At 37.2% G+C, this 13,319-nt stretch overlaps 1 protein-coding gene and 1 pseudogene across 2 annotated transcripts; both read right to left on the bottom strand.

The window, feature by feature from the left end:
• Positions 1–3,061: 3,061 nt before the first annotated feature.
• Positions 3,062–7,164, bottom strand: LOC137732362 (pentatricopeptide repeat-containing protein At2g22070). Of its 2 annotated transcripts, XM_088688297.1 has the most exons (3): positions 3,873–7,164; positions 3,644–3,789; positions 3,062–3,538 (listed from the first exon to the last, which is right to left on the bottom strand). In XM_088688297.1, exon 1 carries the CDS (start codon positions 6,967–6,969, stop codon positions 4,618–4,620), a length of 2,352 nt encoding a protein of 783 aa, XP_088544423.1. In that variant the 5' UTR covers positions 6,970–7,164; the 3' UTR covers positions 3,062–3,538; positions 3,644–3,789; positions 3,873–4,617. The 2 variants fall into 2 exon arrangements, with proteins under 2 accessions (XP_088544423.1, XP_088544424.1); XM_088688298.1 differs by lacking the exons at positions 3,062–3,538; positions 3,644–3,789 and having other exon boundaries at positions 4,087–4,127; positions 4,360–7,164.
• Positions 7,165–8,431: 1,267 nt separating this feature from the next.
• On the bottom strand, positions 8,432–11,387 carry LOC137732937 (UDP-glycosyltransferase 74F2 pseudogene; annotated as a pseudogene).
• Between the last annotated feature and the right edge of the window lie 1,932 nt (positions 11,388–13,319).

The raw sequence follows: 13,319 nt of genomic DNA, 5'->3' as shown, positions 1-13,319 counted from the left end.
ACTTTCGGTGAAAGGTGAAAAGTGAAAAGAATGTTAAGATAACATTATTAGTTGAAGAAATAATACACAAGAAGGCTTTTATTTTATTTTACTTTTATGGTTAAAAAAGAAGCTTTTATTTCACTAACAGAAAAGTTATCCGCACAAACAAAGGTGATGCTATTTATTGCGTGGCTTAGCGGAACGCTTTTTTTATTAGTATAAAATGTCGATGTACGCAAAAAAAAAAAGAAAAGTGGTGCCATCCACGAATGATTTTTATTTTCTACACACTCTTTTCAATCCTTGATTGTTAGATCAAATAAATTAAAAGGAATCAAATAACAAAAATTAACAAAGTGTATAAGAAAAAAAAAAAAAAAAAAAAAAAAGATATGTGAATAGCATCACTCAAGATATCCTCTATAATCATGAGCCTAACTAATTCTATGAAATATGACGAGTGTCATCATCTAAGGAGTTTATTATAGGGGATGTTTTTTTCTTCTTCTACACACTAATGAAAGAATGTTGAAGACGTTTCTCATTGGGTGTGTGCATAATGTCCTAATGTGTCCAAGACAAGCCCAGCTGTACATATTAAGAAAATTCATATTCCGTTTTTTTTTTTTTTAACAAAAAAAATGATAGAGTGACATTTCATTAATTATCATAAAATAAGAGTGTTATTGAGTACATAGGTTTAATGACCAACCAATTGATGTAGAGTGAGTTTGCACAATTAGATAAATAAAAGTAAGCCCTTAGAAGGTTACCACAAGCACAAACGGACAATTTCCAAGCACACAATTGTCACTAGTACTGATCTGTTACAATAAACGATATATAAAACAAGAGTTAAACTGGCAACCACATTGGTCATTGTTCATAGCAAGACCACATAAAATCATCACACTAGAGCAAGACCACATCAAGTTATTGTTGACAAACAAAACTACATAACTCATTGCTTAAGGGCGAAGACCAATCTAGCCATCATAACATGACCACGACACTTGCAAGTAAAACACAACTACACCACTCCGAGAACGGAACCATTGGTCAACTCATCACAGTGGGGGACAAGGACATTCTTGCCAAGGATAAATTTTTAATTGTGACGTGAATACAAATGGTATATTACGTGTTTTAATAAGAGTGGTGGGAAATTTTATTTTTTAAGTTATTAAGAGCCTGTTTGGTTTTCTACTTGAATTTAACTTTTTAAACTCAAAAACAATTTTCAAATTTTAGCCCTTAAAAACTTGTTTGGTAAGACTATTTTCAAAAACTGAATTCAAAATTAACTAAAAAATATAGTTTATTCTCTAAAAACACAAAAGATGAGTTTTTAAAGTTTTTAAATTTAATATCACTCATTTCTTTTCTTTCCCTCCTCCCATCTCACTCCAAATCTATCTCTATCTCTTTCTTATTTCTCTCTCCCCCTTCTTTTTTTTCTTTTTTTTTTACCTTTTTTCATCTCTCATTCAATCTTTCGGTTCTTTCTCACTCCCCTTCCTCTCTATCTCTTCCAATTCTCTCACTTCTTTCTCTTTCATCCAATCATCTCTTATTTTGTTTCCTCCTCTCTCTCCTTTTTCTCTCTCGACCCCCTCTTTTTGGATTTATTTCTCCAATTTAAGTTGTAAGATTTAAAAATTTTAAATCGCATACCAAACAAGTTTTTGAATCTTAAAGAAAATTGTTTTCAAGAAAAATTCTTAAGAAATGTTTTGAGAAATTATAAAAAAATTTAAATAGGATATCAAACAAGCCCTAACTTTTTAGCATACATATCTCACCATTTGTATAGTGACACGTGGTATACCATCCCGTATACCGATCACACTGAAAAATCTCTCCTCGCTAAGGCCACCTACATATTCACCAGTCCAGTGGGATTCAGGCATCCAAAAATTAAACACCACGAGAGCAAGTCGCATAAGGCAGCGGAACCGCCAGGTACTGGACGCCTAAACAAAGCAAAGCCGCCGAGTCAAAGAAAGTGTCACCACCATGGAAAAAAAGCTGATGACGGTGGATCCAACCCGCCTACAACCACAAATCCAACCCCACACCACGAAATCAATAGCCAAATCAAAGAACAACCTTGAGAGGGTATGGCTGGATATGGGTATAAAACTGAATTCCATGAACAAACTGCTCACAAATGATGGGAGAGAAATGCAGAGAGGGGAGAGGAGGTACGTGAAGGTCTAAAAAAGGGGTAGGCTTGTGGTCAGAGGGCTGAGCCATGGATGGTAAGGGAGGGGAGGGGAGGGGAGAGAAGGTTGAGATGGGGGAGAAGGGGGAGATAGGAAGGGAAAAAGGGCTAGGACGAGAAGGACGAAGCTGCCACCGCCCCCAGCCATAGCCAGAGGCCGGCTATGGAGGTAACATGCTAGGGTTTTTTGAAAGGAGAGAGATGGCTCTTGCCGAGAGGATAGGTGCGTGAGAGAGACAAAGGAACAAGTAGGAGGTCGCCTTTTATTTTCTTTAGGAACTAAATTCTAAAATCAATGAGAAAAATTAATTTTTCTTCCATGATACATATCATTGAGAAGTTGAAAATTTAATGGTTAAAATTTGCACATAAAAATCTAAGAGTAATACTTGCATTTTTCCTTTGGGAATGAACTCATTGCCCACGTGCAAATAACATATCTTCATTGAAAAAACTTCCTAATCGAAACTATTCAATTTCTTAAGATTCATTTGTAGATCATCCCTACAAAAAATAATTTGGATCGGAGTTTGTTTACATTCAAATGTATCAAATAAATCAACAGTGTAGGTGCCAAGTTACACATTCATGTTGAACCATCTATGTATTTGATACATTTACATGACTAAACGAACTCCGGTTTGAATGAGTTTTTGTTGGAATAATCTTCAAATTAAGATTAAGAAATTAAATGGTTCTGATTATGAAACTTTTACGGTGATGATACATTCTTAAAGTGGGAGAATGAGCTGATTTCCGAGAACACAAGTATTATCCAGAAGTTTTACAATGGGATTTTAATAAAATTCGTACGACTGAGTGCTGGGTTCTATTATAGCCAGACTCAGAATCAAATATCAAAACAATTTTGGATTTAAGGTTCAGGGTTTTCCAATACAAGAACTCTGGATAATTTTCTTTAGTGAGGTCTCATTACAGTTATCTTTATTCTTTAGTACCTATGAAAGGTAACTAAAGAGATGTCGCATCGCATGCATATGGAGAAGGATTCGAACTCTGGCCATGAAAAACAATCAACATCGCTGCTTCACCCACCCGTTTTATTCACCTTGCTAAATGGATGTTAAAATTGCAGCTCTAATGCAAGTGGTGAATGGCCCTTGTCCTTTCTCATCAGCCAGTCTTAATCCCAATGTTCTCCACATCCATAACGTACTTGGCGTTTGTGCATTGATCAGTCCATTGCGGCAACGCCACCATCGGAACCCCCAAACTAAAAGCTTACCATGTCGAGTTCCAACCACAATGCTCCAATGCAACATAAGTGGAAAGATAACCACAATGTCAATTTTAAAACTTCTTAATAGCTAACTGCAAAGGAGATCATAACAGATTAACAAATTGAGCAGCGATCGTAGAATGAGTAACAGTTTGATGAACCAATTGAATAGGTCGAGATGCATATTTGGCGCTTACCTGGATGTGCGTCTTTATTTCCTTTGCCCGATCAGCATGCTTCAAAGTATTCACAGTGTGATGATGCTAACTGTCCACAGGGGATAGCAACCATGATCGTTTGAGAATTGCAACTCAAACCATCTTCGAGTATTCATGTCAATTTGCTGCAAAACTAATCACATTAAGTACGGTAGCAGGAAGGCACAGCACCAGGGAGGACTTCAGGATAACAATTACAATCACATACCTAATATGATGAGGAACATAAGCAAGACCATTCTTTTGCTGTTCGCCCAGAGCATTTATGCAGTTCGCTAAGGCAAGAAGTGCATGGTTAATATTTGCTCCATCCCATAATTTTTGGCCTCCGCTGTTTGTTTCCAATGCTTGTTCACTGCTAGCAAGATCCAGAAGTGCAAGTTTGCCTTGCATTAGCATTTCTTGATTCCGGTACTTGTTCCTTTCTTTTCTTTTTACTTTTATTTCCAGCACTGCATGTGGTCTGGTTAATGGGAAAACAAATCAATGGCAAGTATAACCAAACACCTGACCACTGAAAGATATTCATGGAAGCTGTTGAACATGCACCTAAATCTAGAAAAGCTATACGGCCTTTGGTATTTAAGGTAGAATAGAATCTCTAATAGAAGGTTTATAGAAATGAACTCTTAAGGATTGTGGTTTCTACGTACAGCCTACTTTCCATCTGCAGCACACAAATGAATTCAACTTACCGAGAAGATGTTCCATTAGCCTATGTCCTTTCAGTTTTCCAACAGCTATTCCCAAGTTTAAGAGTTCAAGAATCTTATCAGCAGATTATACCTGAATGAACAGTGTTTCAAAGGTTAAACTCAATCCAAGTGGCACTAATAGCAGTATGGAGCTACCAATCTCTTTGCCAAATAGTTAACCATCTTTCTATGAGAAATACTAGAATCATTTTCTGTCCACTTGAGCATCAAACTATCTTTAAGTCCTCACTGTCGTGTCTACCAATAGTCCCGACAAGAACACTGCCCGTTCTTAAAATGGTGAAAACGAGTAGCGTCTCTCAAAATGATTTCTCTGCCCACGAGCTTGGAAATAAATTTGATGGCAGAATGACAATCATTACAAACTCTAAGGTTCTTCATGATCCTCAACGTCGTGTTCTCTGGAGTATTTATTAGCCCAAATGCAATGGCAAGTTTCTCACTGTGATGTTTAAGCATCTTCTCCTTCACTTCTTCACCAACATCATGCAATACTGAGTCAGTGTCGGGAACAAAACCCATATTTTTAATCTCTTTCCATATCTTTTCCATCATCTTGTAGATTGCCTCTTTCTGCGTGTGAACTCCATCATCAACCCCAAACACATGAACTTTGTTTTGAATCTGAATCCAACTAAATCCTTGTTCTTTCTTCACTCCCTTATTCTTCATGGACCTTCTAACTTGTGCAGCTTCTTCCCATCTTCCACAAGCTGAATACAGATTAGCAAGGGCTGAGTAGGCCCCACTGTTGTCTGGATCAATAAGCAGCAATTTTTCAGCTGCAACCTTTGCTAGATCTACATTTTTATGAACCTTACAACAAGATAAAAGTGAACCCCAAGCTATAACATCTGGTTCAACTGGCAAACTTTGTATAAAATTGAATGCTTCTTGAAGCAATCCAGCGCGCCCAAGCAGATCAATCATGCATGCATAATGGCTATGGGTGGGTTCGATTTTATGGACGTTCGTCATTAAATTATAGTAGCTCCTACCCTGTTCTACCAATCGCACATGTATACAGGCAGAGAGCACGCCGACATAAGTTATATGGTCAGGCTTAATACCATGTGACAGCATCTTCTCAAACAGTTCAATGGCATCTTCCCCGTGACCATGTTGAGCCAGGGCTATGATCATGGAAGTCCAAGAAACCGTATCTCTATTCAAGTAAATCAAATTGAATACTTTCTTTGCACCACCGATGCTTCCAGCTTTGGAATACATTGAAATTAGAGCATTGCTTACAGAAACTGAATGCACTTCCCCCGACCTCATGGCACTTGCATGAATTTGTTTTCCATAGTCTAAAGAAGCCAAGCTCGAACTGACACTTAACATAGCTGCTAAGGTGTAGCTGTTTGGCTTGGGGCCTTGTTTTATCATTGACATGAAGAGCTCCAAAGCATCATTATTCAACCCGTTCTGTACATAACCAACAATCATTGCTGTCCATGCAACCACATCACGGTCTCTCAACGAGTCAAATATCTGCCTGGCTGGCATTATATCCCCAAGCTTTATGTACCCATGCAATAGGGCGGTAAAAGCTATAACATTGAGATCGGAAGTCGCGCATTGCTCTAAAATCTTTTGAGCGATTGCCAACCCACCAGATTTAGCATACATTGTGATCAAAGCATTTTTCACCGCATCATATGTGCCCAGCTCAGCTCTTACAATATGGGCATGGATTTGCTTCCCAAGTTCCAACTTCTCAAGGTTAGCACAAGCTGACAGAATGCTTGCTAAGGTGAACTTGTCGGGCTGTAGAACAGAATCCTGAAGCATACATGAGAAGGTAGTCAGTGCTTCCATGTCAAGGCCATGCTGATTGTATCCTGCAATCAACGAATTCCAAGAAACAATGTCGCGCTCCTTCATTTGCTTAAACTGAGCAAGAGCAAGGTCAGCACAACCGCATTGCATATGCAAAGAAATCATAGCATTCCAGCTCGATGTGTTTTTCAACCTCATCCTATCGAAAACAATCTTCGCGGTCCTGGGATCACCAGATTTTGCATACATGTTTAAAAGACAGTTGGCAACAGAAACATAACCGCCAACCGCAAGTTTAACAACAAACGAATGAACCTTTCTACCAATCTCCAAAGCCTTAACAGCACCACATGCGGAAAGAATGTTAGTAAGGGTGAACTGGGTCACCGGAACTCCGTCCGCAATCATCTGCACAAACATCTGAATGGCACTCCCATAACGACCCATCTGATTGTAACCCACGATCATTGCGGTCCAGGAAACGGAGTCCCGTTGCGGCATTGCATTGAAAACGCTCAGTGCTTCGTCAAACCTTCCCTGCTTTGCATAAGCGGAGAGAATAGTGTTCCATGAGAGCGTATTCCTTAGGGGCATTTCGTCGAACACGCGGTGGGCATCGGAAGCAGAGCCGGTTTTGAGGTACACGGTCATGAGGTTGTTCATCAAAAACACACTGCAGAGGTGAAGGCCGGATTTGATGACCTGGGCATGGATTGATTTTCCGGCAAATAAGTCTCGCTTTCTGAGGCTTGCTTGCAGCTGATATGCGTAGAAGTCCGAACGGCAGGCCGGATTTGAGGCCTCCATTGGAATTACTGAGAATTAGACAGTAACTAATGAATGTACAAATCCAGTGGCGAATTTGCTTGCTTTCAAAGTGATGGTATGTATTTCATGTCGTCCACCTTTTTACTTTATGTTTTTCATTAGCTTTTCACAATTCGCTCGCCCAATTCATTTTCCTGCCCTTCCATCGAGTGACACCTTTTGAGGTATTATTTGACGGACAACTTCTGGTGGTGTCAATTTCGAACTTTTTATTATTACCAAGTTTGGGGACATTGATTAAAATTACCAGCATCAAGACATATTTAAGGGGATTATATTTAATTGGGAATTTGAGAGATTTTAATGGATTTATAAATTCATGGATTTATATAGAGTCTAATTGATTTTTAGAGATTCTATGTAAAATTTTGATTTAATTCACTCAAAATCTCTTGGGGAGATGTGAGATTTGTGGATGCTTAAAATATACTACAAAATCTCTCCAATTCCCTCTAATTCCTTAACCTCTTCAAATTCTTTAAAATCAAATTCTAATTGAATATACCTGGAATGTTATAAACTTCTTTAAAATCCTAATTGAATACACCTGGATTTCTAAGGATTTTAATAAACTATCTTAAAATCCTGATTGAATATATATTGAATTTTAGAGAATCACTTAAATTCCTGATTGAATACCCCTAAATTCATTAAAAGAATTAAAATCCCTCAAAATCCCAATTGAATAAACTCTTGAGCTTGAAGGATTTATGCATGGTATGTAAGCCAACGGTCACGGTATGAATTTATGTAGGAGTTTACAGATCATGCACTAACGAGAATTATTGGGAAACTCGAACTTTGTGGGTTAACACACAAGGCAATGACCTTACTAGCTAAGTCAACCCTCATTGGCATGTCTATTACTAATTTTGTTTCCAAGAATTTGAATAGTTTATAACTTGGAAGTGACTAGGTCGCAAATAATTTATTTCTCCATCTTTTAGTGTATGTGTATCATTGTATAAAGAATATATATATATATATATATATATATATATTATTCTTGCAAAAAATAGACAAATACATTTCTTTTTAAAAAAAAAAAAAAAAAAACTACAATATCTACCATTTGACTCAAAAATATTAGGGATAGAAATTTGAACTCCGGCCATAAAAAATACTCTACACCGCTACATCACCCATTTAATTAACGTTGCTAACTTAGATATATAAAAAGAAAAACTAATGAAAATGGTTTTAAAACTTTGAGTTCTAGCGATAAAGACAAAAAAAAAAAAAAAAAAAAAAAAGGGTAAAGTGAATAGTACTAGGATTGACTTTTTAGTGTAAAAATGTGGTTTTTCGTTAAAGTGAACAGTACCGAGAGTTTTTCCATTAAAGTTTCTTATATAAAATGCAGCTTTAATTGATGAATAAAAACTTGCGACAAGTGCATAACATGAACGAAATTAAGCTTTATTAGAAAACCTGGTGTTACTTACATCTCACCTAAAACCCTAATTGCCTTTTGTTGAACCACATTTTTAGTAAACTCATCAATGTTTTTGCTAGAACTTCCAACTTCATCCACTGCCTTTCTAGCCAATTCTTTCCACTCGAGCGCTTTCCTCTTTATTTCTTCCACTCTCTTTCCCTCGATTCTTTTGATTATACAATGCTCTACCACATCCTGCCTCACCACCCCTTTCTCATCAGCCATGGCCTTAAACCCACTTCCCACACATCCATAATGTACTTGGCATTTGTGCTTTGATCAGTCCATTGCGGTAGTGCCACCATCAAAACCCCTAAACTCAAAGCCTCCAACGTTGAGTTCCAACTGCAATGCGTAACGAAGCATCCAACATATTCGTGAGCCAAAATCTCCGGTTGTGGTTACCATGAAACCACCAAACCCTTCTCAGACGTCTCCTCTACAAATCCTTTTGGGAGCTTGGCTGCTTCTGATTCCCTAACAACCCACAAGAATTTGCAGTTGCTACTCCTTAAACCCCAAGCCAATTCCTTCATTTGCTCAGCTTCGAGTTGTGCTGCACTGCCGAATGCCACGTATGTTGGGCTTGAAGAGGTTGACACCATATTCTCTGTCGTTTTCAAGTCGCTTGTCCAAGTAATAAGATGGTATGGTTGGTCCAATGGTTATCAATGGTAAAAACTTGGCCATCCAATCCACCAGCTAACAAAAAGCAAAATAATTATTCAAAAAATTAATGAACGATCACAATTTTTTTGTCTTATATCTGCCCCAATGAATTGCATACCAATATGCACTCATGTATCAATTATTCATTGAGGAAATAAACCGATGTAAGTTTTACTTGTCATGTAATGTGATCTACTAATATGATAAAAGAATTATGTAATTTCTTTTCTTCCATTACAATAGAGAGTTTCAAATTCTGAACCTAACCTACTTTTATCTATCACCCTACCCACTTTCACAACTAGACTAACCCTGCTTAAAGATCGAATTATTTACTTTCTAACACTACATACTAAAATCATATCATCAGTTTTGAAACTTAAAGGGAAATTTTATTTGAACCTTACTATTCTCTTTTCACACCCAACTTTAATATTTTTGCACCTAAACTCTCAATTTTACCCTTACAAAAACTCAAAAAAAAAAAAAAAAAAAAAAACCCAAACAACACTGTTTGGGCGACACTCCGCTAGATGTCGTCAAATATGCTATCATCGCCATCGTTTCTCTTCCTTATTCACTTCTTCCTCTTCCTTCTCTCTTGTTTCTCAAATTTGTATCCTATAGATTGATAGGATCAGATCTTGCCCTAATGTTTTTGGCCACGACAATGGGGGCTGGAACTGCCACTTTAGACCAAACCTTGACGGTGATGGAGCGTGCCAATAACGAGGTGGAACTAAGCGTCGTCGTTGGCGAACGCCATGAACGACTTGCCGTCGATGAAGTTAAAGACATAATAGGATGTGTAAGTGTGGGGATCAGGTCCGACGTAACTTTTGTTAGGGGAAGGGCGGCAAAGATAAAATTGAGAGGGAGGCACTTGGTGGTGGTTGAGGTGGTGGCACTATGTCTGGTGAGGGATGGGTTTGAGCTGTTAGGTTGAAAATAGGTGTAGAAAGATAGATTATTTTGCATAAGGATAAAATGGGAATTATGAAGAATAATTTTTGTTACTGGGTGTAGAAAAACAATTTTTGGGTCTAAATAAAACTACTCAAACTTAAATCAAAGCTTAAATTGGCACTAAAACAATATCATTACTTAAGGAATGAAACTAATTAATGATTAAAACATCTTCCAAATGTACTTACATGTTCTTCCAACTCATAAAATGAGTTGCATAAAACTCAATCAGCTTTGTCAAACATTGGAGAACTGACCCACAACTATGTCATAGACAGCAGGGTAAGACCCAAAATCATATAACATGGACGGCATATCCCAAGGTTCAAGTGGTGGCAATCTTGGAACCAAAATCTTAGACTGATCATATTTAGTAAGAGGAAGCTTGAGCAATCCTTTGTGGGCATGGTAGTAAATATTGTCAATAGCACAAGACTGAGTAAAGAAAACAGCTCCAACTATTCCAAACTTTTTGGCAACATCTAAAGGCCAAGGAATGAAAACATCATAAACAATACAGTCAACTGGGCAGCTTGAGCTTGAAAGCTTCTCAAGGAGTTTGGCCAAAGTTCACGATCCAACTTGCTTAAAGCTCTCCAAGTAGGCCCCTACACTTTCAGCCTCTTTGACGCCACCTCGGTCGTAACCATTTGAAATGGTCTCTACGGCAAAGTAGCTACCAGATAATCCTGATGATTTGTGCAATATTGTCTTGTAGGTGAAAAGGGTTGTGACTAGTGTGATTTTGACTCCTTTGTGATGTAAAAGCCTGGAGAATTGGAGCATGGGATTAATGTGGCCTTGTTGGGTAGGATAGAGGAAGACCAAACAGTGAGCCTTGTGATCTCTATGTCTTTCCCCCAATAGTGATAGCCGTTTGGAAGATGGTTTTGGCCTGTTTAGATATGGATCTTGAGTTTGGTTGTAGTACAGTGTTAGATTAATTTGTATTTGCTTATTATCTTAAACCTAAAGGTTGGCATTGACTCATGCATTGTATTAATTACGGTGATGATCACTTTGTTTTATTATCATTCCTTTGTTTTGTTTGTATGTCGTGTATTACAAATTCAATTTTATGATGTAAACTGTTGAATAACCATTTCATTTTTTGTTTTTTGTGTTCTAGTTAAAGTTAAATGGGACATGTATGAGAGGAATGCCTGTGAAATGACAGAGAAAGGTAGGGGAAACAAAAAATTGATATCGAGAGTTTTAAACCATTTTTTCAAATAGTTTTTCTTTTCAAGTTTTTGTTTCATGGATTTGCTTTCACTTCTAACCTCTTCATCCTCCTCCTCTTTTTCCCATCTTTCTCTTTCATATATTCTCCCTATCTCTAAGAAAATAAATGAGAACTAAAATTAGACTTACAGAAACCTTGATGGAAAGGTTTTACTATTTCACGTATGTGTGTGTGTGTGTATTTTCATAAAAGTAATGCAAACTGAAAATAGATAGGTATGATTGAAAATAATGCACTTTTTGTGTGTGTTTACACTGGTTTCTCTAGAACACAGGTCGAAATCAAAGAAGTTTATCTGAAACTAAGAAAGTAAAACTTTGAAGTTCAAAACTTGGATGACTAAGGCTACGGAGACCAATATTTATAGACTGGAGCTTAAGATTCGAATAATTGAAGGAATAGGGGCTTGTTTGAATTAGCTTTTATTGTGGAAGAACGCGTAAATAGTGGCTACTTTAAATGATTAACTTTTACTGTTGATCTTATATGTGTAACGATACTAAACACGACAACACTGTAGATGAATAGCAACTTGTCTGATTTGCCGTTTAACTTTTGTTCTGAATGAATAATAGTTGTGGAGCCAAAAATACAAATTCATCAAGACTGAAGACAATAGATTTTGGCTACCACATTAGTCACCAATATTTATCTTTAATGAACTGAATTTTTACTCTTCATTAAGGTCATAAGGGTCCTTGGGCATCTGGTAATCTGCCCAATGTAACTTCTGGGGAGGTGAACTGGCCTTTTGACTAGAGGATCATGCATAAGAGGAAATTTCTTCATCTTCATCATATTCACCCATTCGGGATACTTGGAGCTTTAACTGTCTGGCTATTTCTTTAAGTTCTGACTTGAATTTCTTATCGATTGAGATGGAAGAAGTAGAGGTTTCTAAAGTAGCAAGCCTTTGATGGAGAGGCTTGACCACAAGGAATTCTGTATTGATTTGCTCAGTGATTTGGTCATGCTTGAAATGGTCTCACCATTTGAGTGTAATTTGGCGAAGGTCCATTGAATCCCACTTGGCATTATAATACCATTTCAAGAGAGAAGTGTTATTGGCACTCCAAAAATCTCATTCTACACTCCTCACAACTGTATTTTTCTTTCTAAATATAGAAAGTTTGGAGTGTAGAATGAGAAATTTGGAGTGCCAATAACAATTCCCGTTCATAATCAATGGAATATATATATATATATATATATATATGTGGGGACAGATACATAAGAGAATAAATATATGTATTATTCTTCTCATTCAGAGGTGTGTGTATATATATATATAATCATATACAATCCTACTATAAACAGGAAAGAATAATTACAAGATAATTACAAGACAATATCTCCTAAACTAGGAAACCCAAGATGAAAGGAATCCCGGAATAATAGAAAATCTACACAAAGTCAACACTCCCTCTCAAGTTGGTGCATATATATCACACATGCCCAACTTGTCCAAAAACTTTGAGAATTTCTCACTAGAGCCGGCCTTAGTGAGTATGTCTGCCACTTGGTCCTCGGTCCCAATTGGAGGAACTTCAATTACTTTCCTTTCCAGCTTTTCTTGAATGAAGAATCTGTCAACTCACACATGCTTAGTCTTATCATGTTGTATCGAATTATGAACAATATCTCGTGCAGCTTTGTTGTCACAGAATAACTTCATTGGATGATTATGTCTAACTCATAAATCTTGTAACAGGAACTTAAGCAATAAAAGTTCACAAATGCCAAGAGCCATACTTCTATACTCAACATCTGCACTAGACCGTGCTACTACATTTTGTTTCTTACTTCTCCACGTCACTAGATTACCGGCCACAAAGGTAAAATATCCAGATGTTGAACGTCGGTCATCTATCGAACCTGCCTAATCAACATCAGTATATCCTTCAATTCTGAAATGCGCGTTCTTTCTAAACAAAAGTCCATTTCCTGGACTTCCTTTCAAGTTGCACAATATCCTCATAACCGCTTGCATATGTTGTTTCCTTGGATCAT

This window comes from Pyrus communis, chromosome 16 (assembly GCF_041283825.1).
Source record: "Pyrus communis isolate YQ-2024b chromosome 16, ASM4128382v1, whole genome shotgun sequence".
NCBI classification, from domain to species: domain Eukaryota; kingdom Viridiplantae; phylum Streptophyta; class Magnoliopsida; order Rosales; family Rosaceae; genus Pyrus; species Pyrus communis.
This window is presented reverse-complemented; position numbering and strand designations above follow the sequence as displayed.

What these genes read in the sequence shown, in the direction of transcription:
- LOC137732362 (XM_088688297.1), bottom strand. Translation starts at nt 6,969, where the DNA reads ATGGAGGCCTCAAATCCGGCCTGCCGTTCGGACTTCTACGCATATCAG.